At 42.9% G+C, this 17,883-nt stretch overlaps 1 protein-coding gene across 1 annotated transcript in view; it reads right to left on the bottom strand.

Moving 5' to 3' along the window:
- Positions 1 to 1,794: 1,794 nt before the first annotated feature.
- Positions 1,795 to 17,883, bottom strand: part of ACRV1 (acrosomal vesicle protein 1) — a 116,292-nt gene continuing 100,203 nt past the window's right edge. Inside the window, exons 4-7 of the mRNA XM_075527998.1 lie at positions 8,431 to 8,572; positions 6,509 to 6,946; positions 4,679 to 4,798; positions 1,795 to 1,919 (exon numbers count right to left, since the gene is read on the bottom strand). Coding sequence (XP_075384113.1) covers positions 1,795 to 1,919; positions 4,679 to 4,798; positions 6,509 to 6,946; positions 8,431 to 8,572 — 825 coding nt within the window. The remainder of the gene's footprint in view (positions 1,920 to 4,678; positions 4,799 to 6,508; positions 6,947 to 8,430; positions 8,573 to 17,883) is intronic.

Genomic DNA, 17,883 nt, shown 5'->3' with positions numbered 1-17,883 from the left:
GCTCTAAAATCATAGAAATATTTATGAAATAAAAATATCCAAATGTTATGTTCTTGTTTATTGATATGCCCTCCACCTAGGTCTATATCCTTCTGAAGGTGTGTTATCATCTCTCTAACCCTTCCCCATAGATTTATTCATGCTTTATACCATGTCAAAACATCAAGGGACTCAATTATGTACCTTTTAAATACTTTGAGTTTGGGGACCAAAAGCAAATGTGAATGAACAAGATCAGGGCTGTGGGTGGGATAAGGTTTTCCCTGCAAAATTCCTGTGGGACAGTCCTCGCTGCCCAGGAAGAATGGCAGATGTTCTGGTTACTGCTCCTGAGAGCACACTTTCTGGCCTTTTCTTCACTAGTTCAGTTTTCCGTTTTCTTTTTTCTCCTCCATTTTCTTAAAACTTCTTTATAATAAGACCCCATAATTGTTCTGTGTTACTGAGAAAATCTTCAAAGGTTACCCTTTTGGAACCCCCAAAAAAGTCACCTCAATCTTCTGAATTGACCTCTCTGCCTTGAATTTAACTGGCCCAGCAGGTCCCCTTGCAAACAGTCTCCACTGGACCTGTTTTTGTTAAGACAAGCTAATGAACTGAAGATAAGTGGGTTTCTGAAAAACTTGTCTGCAGCGATCCAGATCACCAAAATATGTTTAAATGCTTTGTTTGGAATAAACATGTACACATATGAAGTAGTATGAATCCTAGTGGCAATACTTTTTTAACTTACCTTTATAGCATTTCCATAGGAGCCCAGTGGCTACATGTCCGGCTGCTAACTACAAGGTCACCAGTTTAAAACCTCAGGAGAAAGATGAGGCTTTCTACTCCCATACAGTCTCAGCAACCCACAGGGGCAGTTCTACCCTGTCCTACAGGGTCATGAGTTTGCAGCAACTTGATGGCAATGAATTTTAATTTTTTATAGCATTTCCATTTACCCCTGTATGCTGAGCAGGTAATCCGATAACTTTGTATGTGTGAAAAAGGCTGCTACTTACTTATTTAGCAAATATGTAGCTAATCACTATGTTAAAAGCGGACTTGTTAGACTGCAAGTTCTCTGAATGTCAAGAAGGGTGGAATTTTAGACACGTGAGAAGGGGCAATGTAGGTCAGGCGAAGTAAGGGTCAAAGGGAAGGGCTGCAGTGTTCTATGAGCACTGAAAAAGGTGTGCCTGCTTTACGTGCCCTCTTGTTGTTTCTGCCCTAGGGAACCCTTCTCTTTCACCAATATGGAATGGTTTCAAAAGGCATCCAGTATGTGAAAGGAGCCCTGGTGGTGCCGTGGATTAAGCACCGCACCGGTCTGCCGATTACATAGTTGACAGTTCAGGCTATTTACTACCATCAAGGTTTATAGTTCCAGAAACCTTATGGAGTAGTTCTGTTCTGCCCTATAGGGTTGCTATGTGTAGAAATCACATAGAAATCAACTTGATGGCTGTGGGCTAGTATGTGCGGTGTAAGGAAGCTCAAGTTGATGCAGCAACATGTAGGAAAAGAGATCTGTTGTCTGACTTCTTTAACCATGCAGAATTTATTGAAAAGAAATGTTGGGAGGTAGGACAGGAGGAATAGGGAAGACAGATGACCGGGTAACAGGGAATGAATAGGGGCAGGAAGACAAGATACATGAGGGCTTCCATAGTTGAGAATCTTGGCTAGGACTCAGGCAGAGGCAGATGTGATTAGCTGTTGATTAGAGGAAATAAATAAATATCAATTGTGCCCAGAAGGATGATGGTGGAGGCCTTGAGTCAGAGCAAGCAGCAAGGGAGGTACAGACTTTTAGATCTTGTTGCAGAAAGATTGATTCCGACAGCATATAATTTGCATCCTGGTTCCATGGGAGAAGAGGTTCATTGATGGGCACATGTTCTCACACCCCTGAACCATGAATTGGAGTTTTCCACCTGTAAGGAAGAGAGAGACACTATAGCGAGCAGATAGCTTCCCCCCCAACGTTAGCTTACAACATATCCCCCTTGTCCCCATGTGAGCATGGCCAAGTGCTCCCCTTTTTTTACATCCAAGCAAGAGATTCACACAAAGTCTGACGACCCCGGGATAGTTTAAACTGTAACTACCCGGTTTGCAGAAGGCTGTGGTTGACACTGGCAGTCCAGACGCCATTCGCAGTGTCCACAGATAAGTCACACCTCCAGTGCCTCCTTCGTGAAGACAGTCCAAGCGAGTGAACAGCCTTGCTGTTCCACAGAGAGCATTGTAAGGCTGGGCATGGCAGATGGAGCGAAGCGAAAATGTAATACCTTATCGTATGATCTTTTGATTCGTTTTAAAGTTGTTTCAGGTTTTAATAATTTCTTCTTTTTGATTGGGGTTTTTCTGTGTTTTGTCTAGTGATGTTGATTTTTGTTGTTTGCTTCAAAGTTTATGACTTTCTGTATATGAAGCCCAGGATAGGTGTGCACCTGGACAGTAACTGGATTCAGAATTGCCGAGGGACGTGGCAGGAAAGGATATGAGGGAATGGGGCGCTAACAGCCGTGAGAACAAGAAGAAAATGTTCTAAAATTAATAGAATAATCTTCCTTAAGAAGTGTTTTTAGCTTACCAGGGTGACTTCTCTGTCTCTTCCTAGCTAATGTCTTCAGGCAAGCGATTTAAGTTTCTCTTTAATTAGTAAGGTTAAAAAACAAACAAAAAACCCCAAACCGTTTCAAGGTTATTGCGAGGATTAAAATAAGAAAATATATTGTAAAGCATCTTAACACAATGCTTGATCTAGACCACTGCCATCAAGCCAATGCCCCCTCATAGTGACCCTATAGGACAGGCTAGAACTGCCTCTGTGAGTTCCAGAGACCAACTCTTTACGGGAATAGAAAGCCCCTTATTCTGGCTTGATATATAGCCGGGGTTTAATAAAGAACTATTATTATTAACGTCCACATCAAGTCACTCCTCTGTTCCAAAAGCCTCAGGTAAACCCCTTAAACTGCTATCAAAGTTATTTGTTTCACCCCTTCCCCCTCACCCCCCCCCCCCGCAAAGTTCTTATGAGATCTGAAATCAGTAGTTCTCAATCTTGACTGCACATTGGAACCACGTAGGAGCTTTAATAATTTATTCGTACCTTGATTCCATAGCATCAGAGATTGTGATTTAATCTGGTACAGCCCAGCATTAGACTGCACAGATTCCAGGCTTTTATTTATTTATTTTGACCCCAACCGATTTAGGCCGGGACAGTCTAGGAGCCTAGAAGTCCAAATTCAGAACACCAGCTTTTGACGGAGGTTTTCTCTCTCTGTTGGCTCTGGAGGAAGGCCCTTGTCTCTTTTAAACATCTGTCCATCGGGCTTTTCTTGGAGATCTTCATGTGCCCTGGCATCAGTCTTCCCCGGGGTCTGTGAGATTCTCACCACAGGGACCCCAGGTCCAAAGGATGTGTTCTATTTGTTTCTTCTTGATGGAACATTTTCTGAATGCTACCTCCTCTTGGGTTTTCCCTGCATCGCTAAACTTCTTTCTCTTGAACTTCAACACTTTATGTGTGCCTTTCTTATGATACTTTGTCACCTTTTCCTTTGTCATATTTGTTATTTAAAACTAACCTCAGTGCTTCGAATAATTCGTTCTTTCAGTTCAACCCCCTGGTAAGAATATACTTTTCCACCCCAGATATACTGAATCAGAATTGGGATCTTGGTAAAATGTAGACTCTGGTTTAGTATATTTGGGGTACAAAGGCAAATTCTCAGCAGGGGGCCAAATAGGAATGAACTGGTTCAAAACCCTGCTCTATCTGTTTGTACAGCCAATATCTGATTCAACTTTTGTTAAAGCCTCATGGTCTGTTTCATTAATGTTTATTGGTGGATGAATGCACCCTTGTAGAAATGTGGAGGAACCTAATGAGGGACCCGACAAACCACCAAGGAAATCATGGTTGAAATAAATAAGATCCGTCATTTTAGGTATGATGAGGGAATATAAGTGGAGAAATATGTAGGAATATGTAGGCCTGATGACTTGTAAATAATTGTTTATTAGCTTTTTTGGTTTTTCAATATTCACCATATAAGGGCCTTTCAAAAAGTTGGAGGAAATTTCTTATTATCTTGAAATTCCATTTTCCAGGAACTCTCTGAAGGCCCTTTTGTGTAGTGGACGTGGTAGGCACTAGGGAGATACAGCCAAGAACAAGATAGTCACAGTCCTGAGCTTACAGTGCCTGGATCCACAGGCAACTTAAACCTTTAATAGGTAGAAAGTCACACCTGGCTGTCCAAATGCCCTTTTTTGTCCAAACCTTCACAAATATGCCCATTTCTACTGGGCACTTCCCCCACTCTAGCGTTAAAGGTTTCACGTCCCATCATCCAGTCTCACCCTGTACATTTCATAGTTGCTACAGACTCTCATCCCCAGGGTGACTGAGAATAGAGAGCACTCAGGTGCAGAACTGTGCAGGCCTGTGATTACAGCTCTGTAGCTCCAGCCTCCTTTTAAGCTGTATTAGATCTGAAAAGGCCCTCCACTAAGCTAAGATTATGCTCATATCTTGAAAGAATAAAGTTCTCTTCGTTCCTGATGAATCGCCACTTGATCTCTCTCCAATCCCCTAACATCCTTCTGCCCCAGTTGGTGCTCAGGTTAGTTGGTGTGTTCTCTGACAGATTGTCTCATGAAGTCACTCACCACTTACCTTCAAAGATCTTCTTCAGCATGCACTGCTGAGAGTTCTGAGTGGAGCAGACGCCCTCCCCACGAAGACATTTTCCTTGCTCATTCATGTAAGAGCATGTATGGCAACTTAATCCAGCAGCTGAAAATTTAAGATTTAATACTGATGAAATGCCTTAATGAATTAGGTATAGAGATTTGAATCGGGGGAGAGATGATGGACAAAAATAAGTTACTTGATACAGCACATTAATTTTTTGGTCCCTGCTGAGAATGTCAGGATCCTGTGTCTTGCACAGCATAATTAATGTATTTTTATTGTTTCCTCTGTGACTTTATTAATATGAATCCCAAATTTATCTCTATAATACTGATTTTCAGTTTAGACCATATCTCCATGGGATTCCTGGACATTTATAAATGTGGAATGAGTACAGGCTATGGCTGTGGTTCCCAACCTTCCTAATGCTGCGGCCCTTTCATACAGTTCCTCATGTTGTGCCCCCAACCATAACATTATTTTCATTGCTACTTCATAACTGTAATTTTGCTACTGTTATGAATCAGGTGACCCCTGTGAAAGGGTTTTTGACCCCCCCCCAAGGGGTCGCAACCATAGGTTGACAGCCTCTGGGCTATGGGGTTAAAACAGACATGGATTTGAATCTAGTTTGCCAATATCTAGCTGTGTGAATTAGGCATATTACTTAAGCCTCACTTATCATTTGAAAAATTAGGATGAGACTTATTCAGTGGGTGAAATACGAAGTGTTTGTTTCTGGTAATAACTTAAAGCATCAAATCTTGTGTCGTGTTTCTGTTCCTTGAACAACCCCATTTCAGGAAGAGTCACCACAGTGCAGTTATCCGGGAAACCTATTCTGGATCTAGCAGACAAAGTTGCCTGTGTCCTTTACTTTCCATGTTCAACAATATACCAGCCACTGTGCTAGACATCTCTTGACAAGGTCTGAGAAGTTGCACGAGCTAACATTGTAAGAGGCAGATTGATCATGAGGCTAATAAAAGTTAGTCTTCAGGGTTCTGCACAGCCGTGAGCTACTTCTGGGGAGCTTGAGCATTTTGTATTTGTCAGTTCTTATGAGGTGGGAGGGGAGGGCTGCTAGCACTTTGTATTCATATTGTTTTTCTTAAAGAGCTCTCCAAATGGCGTGGCGTTAGGGCCCCCACCCAGCTTGGATCCCGCCTCCTGGCATCATGGTTACCCACCCTGCATAGAGACGCCTGTTTGCGAAGTGTCAACTGTTATTTCCACTCTTCTCCTTCCTTCTCTAAAATTCAGCACTTCAGACATGTTCATTCCCATTCAACCCACGCTGAAAATTTGTATTTACATCCAAGATACACAAGATCAGAATCTATAGTGTAATCAGATACTCAGGAGATTCTTTTAAAAAAATCATTTTATTGGGGGCTCGTACAACTCTATCACAATCAATTGTGTGAAGCACATTTATACATTCATTGCCCTCATCATTCTCAAAACATTAAACATGACCTGAGACTTTTTAAAATGTAGATTCTGATGCAGTATATCTGGGGTGGAAATACAAGTTATCAAACTGGGTCAAACCAGAAAGAACTGGTTTGCAGCCCTGTTAAAACTCATGAGCCATGCGCCACTTCCCACCTGAAGTCAAGGACTGGTACCCATCCAAATGCGGCTCACCTGAAGATGGAGTGATTGAAGAGAGTGTGCCTAACGACGGTTCGCTGGAAGGCTTCTCACCGGAAGCCTGCTCTCCAGAGGATTCACTGGAAGATAACTGGTCGTTTGAAGATTTATCGTTTGAAGGCTTTTCCGAAGGCTTTTCCACGAAAGATTGATCACCTGAAGATTGATCACTTGAAGATTGTTCACCTGAAGACTTTTCACCTGAAGCTTTATCACCGGATTTTTCACCTGCACTCTGCTCACCAGACTTTTCACCTGAAGCCTGTTCACTAGAAACCTTTTCACCAGAAGATTTTTCACCTGAAACCTTATCCCCAGAAACTTTGTCGCTGGAAGATTTGTCACCGGAAGCCTTTTCACTGGAAACCTTTTCGCCAGAAGATTGTTCGGCCACAGACTGATCACTAGAAGCTTGCTCTCCTGAAGTATTCTCGCTGGAAGAGTGCTCACTTAACGAGTGCTCGCCTGGAATGGACTCGTATAAAGACTCCGCGTCTGAGGGGTTTGCAAGTGGGAAGTACTCACTTGAAAGTTGGTGGATTGAAGCTTGATGATCTATAGAGCCAAGAGGCTCATCAGGCTGACCTGATGCTCCTAGGTTAGAGGTGGGAACAGGAGAGAAATGGCAACGGTGAGAGAATGTCAGGAGTAAAGGCCACTTTGATAGTTTCAATAAAATTGGAATATCTATGGAAAGAACACTGGGAGAAACATGCTACTCTCTTTCCCCAGCATCTCTTACCATTTATAACTGGTTGCTTTATCACGCTGCTGGCACATAGGAACGGCCTTCAGCAAGTTTAGGGGGAAATGGAATGAAAAGCTAATGATCCCCCACCACCACCACACGCACACGACCATGCGCACACGTGCACCACACACACACCACCACAGGCACACACCAGCACCACACGCACACACACCACACACCACCATACACACGACCATGTGCACACGTGCACCACACACACACCACCACAGGCACACACCAGCACCACACGCATACCACCACACGCACACACACCACACACACACACACTCCACCACCACACGCACACACCACACACACACATACCACCACACGCACACCACCACATGCACAGCACCACCACACCACACGCACGCACACCACCACACGCACACACACCACCACACGCACACCACCACATGCTCAGCACCACCACACGCACAGACACCACCACACGCACACCACCACACGCACAGCACCACCACACGCACACCACCACCACACGCACAGCACCACCACACGCACACCACCACCACTACTTTCTGAAGCCCGCTGTATTACTGTCTGGTGGCAGTATATCTACCCTTGAGGAGTCAATTTTTAAGTCTAACAAGGCAAACAACTTAATTTCTGGAAGTCTATTGTCAAAAACAAAGATTGTCATCTGATTCAGAGCTCAGAGCCTCTCTTTTTTCCTGCAGGAGGCAGGAGAGAACAAAGCCTACCAAGATTGTGAGGGAGTGAGGAGGGGGAGGTCCTATAAAAGGAAATAATGGATCACACACACAACCATTTTTTTAAGTCATTTTATTGGGGTCTTGTACAACGCTTATCACAGTCCATCCATCCATCCATTGTGTCAAGCACAGTTGTTGCCATCATCATTCTCAAAGCAGCTGCTTTCCACTTGAGCCCCTTCACACAGTCTTGAAGGAGAGACTTCACAAGTCTCGGCCTCGTGGCCCTGCTAGGGTCTGAGCCGGCTTTCTCGGCAGCATTTCATATTTATCTCCTTGGCACACTAACTTGAGGACCCCTTACATGCAGCTGGTTGGGACAAACCTTCCTTCAGCTTCTAGAGAGACCTTTTCCCCCATCTTCGAGAACATCAGGCTCAAGTATATTGAGTGGCTAAAAGGACCGCCCCAGACCATTGAGCCTCTCTGGCTGTAAAGTCACATTTAGGAAGATTTGGCTGGTTAGGGATTCTCAGAGGTGGGCTTGCGAAGCTATACCTGATTCTGAGTCCAAATGGTTAAGGACTGAAGCATTTTAAAGGAGGCCCCTTATGTATACACACACCAGTAGATATGTAACATAGAGGACTCACCTCTGGCAGACCCAAGCAGGTAAATTAGTAAGAGAAACCTCATCTGGATTTGGGAAAGCAGGAGCCCTGGTGTTGGGCACCCAAGAACCCAGAAGGAAACTGTGAGGAGAAACTCCCAAGAGTGAATCAGAGCGTTGGGATTCTAGAATCACAGAGTCAGATCATATCTCCTCATAATGGGCTGTGCCCTGAGATTCTAACGTAGCCTGTGAGGCAGGCTGACCCTCTACCAGCCCATGGAAATCCACCAGGGAAGAGTGAAAGTTTTTGCTATGTGCAAGGTGCTGTGTTGGGACTACCTGCCCTATCTTAAAAAATATGACTAAAATAATTTATACCCTCTAATAAATTTAAAATCAACCTACTCGCTTTTTAAAAAGTTCTTGACATTGAAGGATGATTGGCTGACTTTCTATTTGCTTTACTGAATTAGCCTCTCTTTGTCATGATCTGCACCCTAGAAGTCTGACCTCTATGGACTTTATTTATCTGGGGGTTTGATTAGATTGAGTGTAGCCAAGGGAAAATGTGAGGGTAGAGAGACACAATATTGAGTATTTCCTGCCATAGTTATGACACTGGCTGGGTCTTTTATGACAGATCTTCTTGTGTGTGGCCTCACTTCCAAGATTCCAGCTTTTCCACAAGGCGAGGGTAACATGTTCTCCCCCCGCCCCTTACCTCCTTAGGCCTAGAGATGATAATGGTCTCTAACTGTTGCTAGAACCTTCATGTTTCAACTTTCTTTGTTTCCTTAAACCTGCCCATAGTCTTTCCATGTCCACCTACACTAGTCATGGTTGTGACAAGAGACAGGTGGCAATTCAAATGGGCATCTAGGGAGAGTTTATAGAAATGCAGGCAGGGCAAAGATACCAACAAGGGATAGTTGAAAGTTCTACCGTAAGATGTAATTTCTATCCAGGGGTAGCCAAGCAGACAAGGTGAGGCATCCACCTGGTACAAAGCTGGTTCTAGAAGATTTCCATAGGCCCCATGTCCTTGCTCGTTGCCCAGCGCTCTTAGACTGCTCTGTCACTTGTATCAATGAACTTTTGATCTAGAGTAGATTTGATCACTTTTGAATTATTTGTCGAGAGGGCAGTGATAACCCGGTGGTCAGATTCCTGCCTTCTACGAAGGAGGTTCCAGTTGGATCCCCAGTTGTGCAGTGTACTGTGGTTCGTTAAGTCCGTCTTTTAACCAAAGGACTGAGTGGGACTACGTAAAATCAGATGTACATGTCTTTACCGCTGGGATCAGCCAGTTTTGCCATTCTGTTCAGTTTTAAAGGAACCATCTCAGACCTGGGGATGAAGTACTTCACTACCATTAAGAAAGAGCCAGGAGTGGGGCATGTTCTTTGGACCTGGAGAGAGCTACATGGAATCTACTTGATCCAGGAGATGGGAGGCTGTGGCACTAGAGAAGTGGCAGAGAAGCAGCAGCGACTGAGGAAGATGAGCGTGAGCGAGAACAGAGCAGTGGATTTCCGAGCCTACAGAGCAAGTAAACACGAGTGTGCTTACAGGCAGGTGGCTGGCTCCCTGGCAGAGTGGGTTGCCTCCAGTAACTTAACCTGGGAAGCTAGACTGAGGCTTATGGTAGAGTGATGTGCCCTTTGGGCATTTACTGGCAATACTAAAGGAACTTTGTAACACTTGCCTGCACAATGACAAAGTCTTGTGGCTGGGAGGCCCAGGCCAGAGAGAGGCATATCTGAGAAGAGGTAGTCCTGACTGTAGAATTACAGTATCCTGTGTATTTTTTATCCTGAATTGTAACCTGTTAGCTTCCCTAATAAACTCCATATCTGTGGTTATTTTCTGTGAGTTCTGTGTGGCCATTGTAATGGATTATAGAGCCTGCAGAGTGCCTGGGAAGAGACAATTGATGTCAAAATTGGTAAAGGGGTTGGAGGCATGTCTGACTTCTGCCTTGTAAGAATTGACCAAGAGTGGATGCTGATGGTGATTCTCCTCCCTCCTCCCCTTGTGAAGTCAGAGAACACGAAACACTGCCCCTATGGCATTTTAGCACCAGTCAGTGCACTTCAAGTATAGTCACTGTTCATCTGAAGTGGAAGCTAGTATGTTGATCAGACGTTGAACAAGTTGTAGCACAACCCCTAGACTAAGAAGAACTAAGAAGAAAGACTTACTGATCGACTGAAATCAGCCAATGAAAACCCCATGATTTACAAGGCTCTGACCCCATGGTCCATGGAGTCTTCATAAAACAAGGTTGACTTGACAGCAGCTAACAATTAGCAAACTGCTCTTTTGCTTAATGTCTGTGTCTCCATTAGATTCTTAAGCTTGAAAGGAGGGGACCCTGTCTTGGTTGATCACTCCAGTATCTTAACGGCATGCTTGCCATGTAATACCCAATGCAAACCAAGTCAATTTCAATCCCTAACCACCCTATAGGACAAGGTAGAACTCTCACTTTGAATGTCCAAGAATTTAAATCTTTACATGATTGAGCAGCTTCATTTTACTCCTGCAGATTGGTGGTTTCGACTCAATAACTTTGTGGTCAGCAGATCAATGCATAACCCACTATACCACAATGAATAACCCACTTTGCCACATAATAGACAATACATTTTGAATGGCCTTTTTTGCCTCATGTAGTACAATCTAGAGGGAAAAAAAAATCAGGACCATCAGGGGTCAAAAGTTACAGAGAAAGACTTATTTCACTTGAGTTGGAGAGCAAAAGTAGAATTTCTGTGCCTGAGGCTAGGTCCCTAGGGATTAGAGAAAGGATGGGGGAGGGGGAGGAAATCTTACTATCAATAGTCCCTTCATTTCTAAAAGTGAGTTTGGAGAAGAATAGCTGTGGGATCACATTGGGTTGCACTTTTGTTGATATGGGCAGTGGGAATTGTGAAGAGGTAGAGATATATCACATATTAATCCTACCCTTCAGTACAGTGAACTACTGAATATTGCTCTTCTAGCTATAACCCTCTGTTTTTATGATATGTTGTAAATCTTAGCCTTTATGCCTGTGGTTGAGGCCTGGTGGTATAATGGATCATATATGCATTGGGCTGTTAACCACAAGGTCAGCAGTTCAAAACCACTAGATGCTCCACAGAAGAAAGATGAGACTTACTTCATGTAAAATGATTTACAGTTGATTTCCAGCAAGATGGTGACCGAGTAACACATACCAGAGGGACTTTGTAGAAATCAATGCAGGAGAGTCACTAAGAGGGAAATTTCACACTGTTGGGTCACAGGAGGAGCATCTTAAAGATAAATAGGCACAGATCCACTAGGTTTTGAGGAGCTGGGGGCCTTTGGCTTGCCACCGTGGAGGCCAGCGAGGGTTTTACCTTAGCCCTGCCACTGTCTTGGGCAGTCTGGATCCTTTGGAGCTGGCCTGAGGGCTTTATCTCAACACAGCCACAGCTTGCCACTGCCTTGGGGTAGCATTTAAACCCCTCCGGCCCCACAGTCAGGGATAAGGGCTCAGCTATATTGTTACTTCCCCCCCCCCCCGCCTCTCTTCTCTCTTTCCCTCCACAGTCTCAGTGGACTCAAAGTTTTTTGTTTTGTTTTGTTTCTTTTCTCTTACATGCCACTGTGGACCTACAGGCCACTCCCATTAGCCAGAGGCATTTACCCCTGTCCTCCACCCAGCTTGGCAAGCCCCACTCTGCTGCATAAAATGAGGAGGGGGAAATCTGGCCCACCTTCATCTGGGGGATATCCCAGCCACATCTTCCAGGGAAAATCCCAACTGCCTCCTGCAATGCCTATCTCCTGTCCACCTTCCTCCGAGAGAAATCCTGCCTGCCCACACCTCCTCTGCAGCACTGAACATGCTGCTGGGGAAATCCCACCCACCTTCTTCTGGAGGAAGTCCTGCCTACATGGCTGGGGGAGCTCCTACCCTTCCTCTGTGGTCCCACATGACTGAGGGAACTTCCTCTCACATGCCATTGTGCCTCACACAGCCTAAGGCAACTCAGCCAACACTCCAGTGTTCCACGCTACTGTGGGAACCTCTTCCAAACCTCTGCAGCAATCTAGTTGACCAGGGAAATTCCACCCACCATCCATGGTACTCTACACCAGAGTGGGCACACCCACCTGCCTTCTGGGGCCCTCCAGTAGCAGTAGGCATCTCCACACGCCCTCTGCAGCATCCCAAGTTGCCATGGGCCACACTGTCATGGCTTCTTGTGAGATCACCCAGTGCAGCACCATCCTCGTGGGTCCACAACCTCCCAACCAGTGCTCCCTCGGAGGACCATTAACTTGCTCTCCAAATAACAGAATACTGGTTGACTAGGGAAAGAGTGAAGCCACAGAAGGATAAAACAGTAGACCAATCCCATAGTGCAATTAGCTGTAAACAGTTTGAAGAAGCATTCCTAAGAGTCTTTCAGAGAACCCAGTGCTCTTCGACTCTCTGGAAAATGGCACCAGACTCCTCTAAAACAATGCAACGCAAAACAGCAATCAGCCACTACAACCTCAATGGAAAAAATTAACAAACCAGGAGAACCAAAAGGCAATGTCGGAAGATGTCTTGAACCTAGCAACGTGCATAGAAGAAGCAGACATTGATCTGCCACAGAAAGAAACTTTCAGAATGCTGTTTGGAGTCATACAGAATATGATGGAAGCAATATAGAAAAATGATGAAATGATAGAGGAGATAAAGATCATACACCAAAGGGAAATACAAGAGCTTAGGGGTGAGATAACAGAAACCTGTAGCAGACTTATGGATTTCTCCAACCAACTGGAGAAGGCAGAGAACTGCACCAGTGACTTGGAGGACAGGCAAGCAGACTAACAAACGTGAACAAAAGTCTAATACGATCTTAAGAGAAGCAGAAGAAAACCTAAAAGTTATGTCTGATGCTATGGAGAAAAATAATTCCAGAATAATTGGATTACCAGAGAACGACAATAAAGAAATCAACTGCAAAAATAGTGAGAGAATTTTTGGAGGAAAATTTCCCCAGCTTAATGAATGAAAACCAGGCAAACATTGAAGAGACTGAAAGAACACCAGCTACACAGAATCCCAAGAAGTCACCAAGGAACATAATAGTTAAACTATCCAAATTTGAGGAAAAGGAGAAAATCATGAGAGCAACTACAGAAAAACAAGCAGTCACCTATAAAGACTCCCAAACAAGGATATGCTCTTACCCATCAGTGGACACTATGAAAAAGATGAGAACATGGAGTAAAATATTTCAAAAACTGAAGGAAAATAACGCAAACCCAAGAATATTCTATCCTGCCAAATTATTTATCAAGTTAGACGGAAAAGTAAGAGTTCCCAGACAAGGAAAAAAATCAAAGAATATGTTAAAAGAAACCCAACCGTACAAAAGATCCTTGCTGACTAAATATGGGCAGAAGACCAGTACGCACCAAGCACAAATAAGAGACCACCACATAGAACAACCTCACCTAGAGGTCAACAAAGAGAAAACAGCCCCCAAGATAGCATTGGCTTAAGGGTGGAAAGAAGTCAATAATGAACCAACCACACACATGCATGCACAACACACTGATAACAAAGGGAGGTAGGAAGACACCCAACATAAAAGGTATAAGATGACATGACAGAGTCACAGATGGATGTAATAACCCTGAATATTAATCGACTGAACTCAGGTATTAAAAGGCTGAGGCTAGCAGACTGGCTTAGAAGACACCACCTGTCAACTTGCTGCCTACAGGAGACACATCTCAAGATTATAGACAAAAATAGACTGAGAATCAAAGGCTGGAGAAAAATATACCAAGCACACAGCAGTTCTAAAAAAGCAGGGGTTGCAATCCTAATCTCAGATACAATGGATCTCAAAGTACAAAACATAAAAATAGATAAGGAGGGACATTATATAATGCTCCAGGGAACTGTAGACAAAGAACCATTAATCATTTTAAGCATATATTCCCTGAAGGAGAGACCCACTGAATACCTCGATCGAATGCTCCAAAAAACTAAAAAAGAAATCACAGTTTCAACAATTATAGTAGGTGACTTCAATGCACTGCTCTCTAAGAAAGATAGATCACAGTGGGGAAAAAAACTCAACAAGGAGGCTAGAGATCTAAACACTACAAATATAGTTTAACCTGATAGATATTTACAGAGCTCTCCACCCAAATACAAAAATATTCACATTCTTTCCAACCCCACATGGCACTTATTCAAAGATAGACCACATGCTGGGGCATAGGTAGAATGTGCATAAATTTAAGCACATTGATATCACACAGACCTCTTTCTGACCACTGTGCCATAAGGTTGGAAATCAACAAAAGGAAGATGAAGAAAACATGGGCACACAATTGGAGGATGAATAACTTTCTACTGCCAAAGGAATGTGTACTGGCCCAGATCAGAGATGAAATTTAGAAACTTTAAGAATAACGAGAATGAGAACATGATGTACCAAAACTTTTGGGACACAGCAAAGGCAGTCATCAGAGGAAATTTCATAACAGTACATGCACACATGAAAAAGGAAGAGAGACTTATGATTGATATGCTGGCAAAGATTTACAGCAACTAGAGCAGAGTCAACAGGACAATCCTACTAATAACAATAGAAAATAATAAAAATCAGGGCTGAGATTCAAGACAGGGAAAATAAGCAAACTATGGGAAAAAATTATGCAACTAAAAGTTGGTTCTTTGAAAGGATAAGCAATTGAAAGACCGCTGTCGAACCTAACCAAAGAAAGGAAGGAACAAATTTTAATAGCAAGGATGAGGGACGAAAGAGCGGACATTACAACAGACCCTAATGAAATAAGGATAGTTACACAGTACTACAAAGAACTGTACTCCAATGAATTTAACAACTTGGAAGACATGGACAAATTCTTGGAAAAACAACCCCTCTCTAGACTATCCCTGATGGATGTCAAGAATCTCAACCAGACCCACAGCAATAGAAGAAATAGGTTATCAAGGGATTACCAACAAAAAAAACCCTGGATCAGATGGCTTCACAGGAGAATTCTACGAAGCATTCAGAGAACTGACACCAGTCCTGCAAAAACTCTTCTAGAACATAGAAAAAGACCGCAAACTCCTGATCTCTTTCTATGAAGCTAGTATAATTCTGATACCCAAACCTGGAAAGGATCCCACAAGAATCGAGAACTACAGACCAATATCCCTTAATGAACATTGCTGCAAATTCCTTAACAAAATTCTGGCCAATAGAATACAAAAGTATATAAAACAAACAACTCACCATGACCAAGTGGGATTCATACCAGGGATGCAGGGATGGTTCAACATACGAAAGACCACTAGTACCGTTCTCCACATTGACATGAAAAACTATAGGAACCACATGATAATATCGATAGATGCAGAAAAAGCATTTGACAACATCCAACACCGATTCCTGTTTAAAACACTCAAGCAGATAGGAATGGAAGGAAAATTTCTCAATATAATACAAGCTATCTATGAAAAACCAACAACCAACGTGGTAATCAATGGAGAAAAGATGAAAACAATTCCACTGAAAAAGGGGACCAGACAAGGAAACCCCTTGTCCCCAATCTTATTAAACATCATACTGGAGGTCTTAGTTAACAGTATAAGTCAAAGAAAAGACATCAAAGGTATTCGCCTGGGGAAGGAAGAGGTAAAACTCAGTATTTGCAGATGATATGATTTTATATATGGAAAATCCCAAAAGCTCCAAAAGAGGAGAACTGGAAGCAATAGAGGAATATGGCAGAGTGGCAGGATACTAGATCAACAAACAGAAGTCTGCTGGACTGCTATACACATCAGAGAAGACCACAGAAGAGGAGATAAAAAAGATGATACCCTTCACAATAGCCATGGACAAACAGAAATATCTAGGGATATACCTGACCCAAAAAAACCAAAAGATTCATATGAGGAAAACTACAGAATACTATTATAAGAATCCAAGTGTGATCTCCATAAATGGAAGAATACCCCATGCTCATGGATTGGAAGACTCAATATAGTAAAGATGTCAGTTCTGCCCAAGGCACTATATAAGTTTAATGCAACCCTGGTACAATTATCATCATCTTTCTTCAAAGAATTGGAAAAACTGACTACCAACTTCATATGGAGAGGGAAGAGGTTCAGAATTAACAGAGCACTCCTCAAGAAGGCCATAGTGGTAGGATTTATATTACCTGACTTTTGCATATATTATACAGCCACAGTGGTCAAAACCACATGATATTGGTATAATGACAGATACTCAGACCAATGGAAAAGAACTGAAAACTGAGAAATAAAATCATCATCATACAGACAACTGATCTTTGATTAGGGCCCCCAAAATATCAAATGGATGCCCTCTTCACGAAGTGGTGCTTGAAAAAAATGGATATCTACCTGCAGAAAAATGAAGCAAGACCCTTATCTCACTCCATACACAAGAATATACTCAAGGTGGATTCTAGAACTCGAGTAAACACCAAACTATTAGGACCATCAATGAGGGAACAGGGACAAACTTGAGAACTTTGGGGCAGGGAATACACAGGCAGTCAGAAATAGGAAAGGACACAAACACAGAGGAGTCACAAATGGACAAATGGGATATACTGAAGGTAAAACACCTGTGTACATTGAAAGAATTCACCAAGAGAGTAATAAGAGAGCCCACAGACTGGGAAAACATCTTTAGCAATGACACATCAGACAAAGGCCTTATTACTGAAATCTACAATACTCTGCTACCTTTCAAAAAGAAAAATACTAATTGCCCACTGAGGAGGTAGGCAAAGGACCTGAAGAGAAGTTTCACAGAATCTGAAATCCGATGGCCAATAAACATATGAGAAAATATTCTCGATCATTAGTCATAAGAGAAATGCAAATTAAAACAACAATGAGATACCACCTAACACCTTCAAAGATAATCCAATTAAAAAAATCAGCAAGCAGCAAGTGCTGGAGGGGTTGTGGTGAGATAGGAACTCTCGTCCACTGCTGGTGGACATGTAGGTATGTACAGCCACTAGGGAAATCAACTTGGTGTTATCTAAAACAAATGAAAATTGAACTACCATAACACCCAGCAATCCCCCTACTGGGCTTAAACCCAGAAGAGGCAAGAAATAAATGACAGCCAGACATCTGTGGTCCAATGTTCATCGTAGCACAGTTCACAATTGCAAGGAGTTGGAAACAATCCAAATTCCCATCAACAGACGAATGGATTAAAAAACGGTGATACATACATACAATGGAATCTTATACATCCCTAAAAAGCAATGTTGAATACATGAAGCACATCGCCACATGGGAAGAACTGGAGGAAATTATGATAAGCAAAGTAAGCCAAGCACAAAAGGACAAGCACAACATGAATCCGCTGAGGGAAACTTAAAAATGCAAAAGTGGATTAAGGAAAAAAGCTACTGTATACATATATTCCTAGGGTGAGGTCCA

This window comes from Tenrec ecaudatus, chromosome 12 (assembly GCF_050624435.1).
Source record: "Tenrec ecaudatus isolate mTenEca1 chromosome 12, mTenEca1.hap1, whole genome shotgun sequence".
In the NCBI taxonomy this organism is placed as follows: Eukaryota; Metazoa; Chordata; class Mammalia; order Afrosoricida; family Tenrecidae; genus Tenrec; species Tenrec ecaudatus.
The sequence above is the reverse complement of the archived record's forward strand: the minus strand, read 5'-3'. Positions and strand labels throughout refer to the sequence as shown.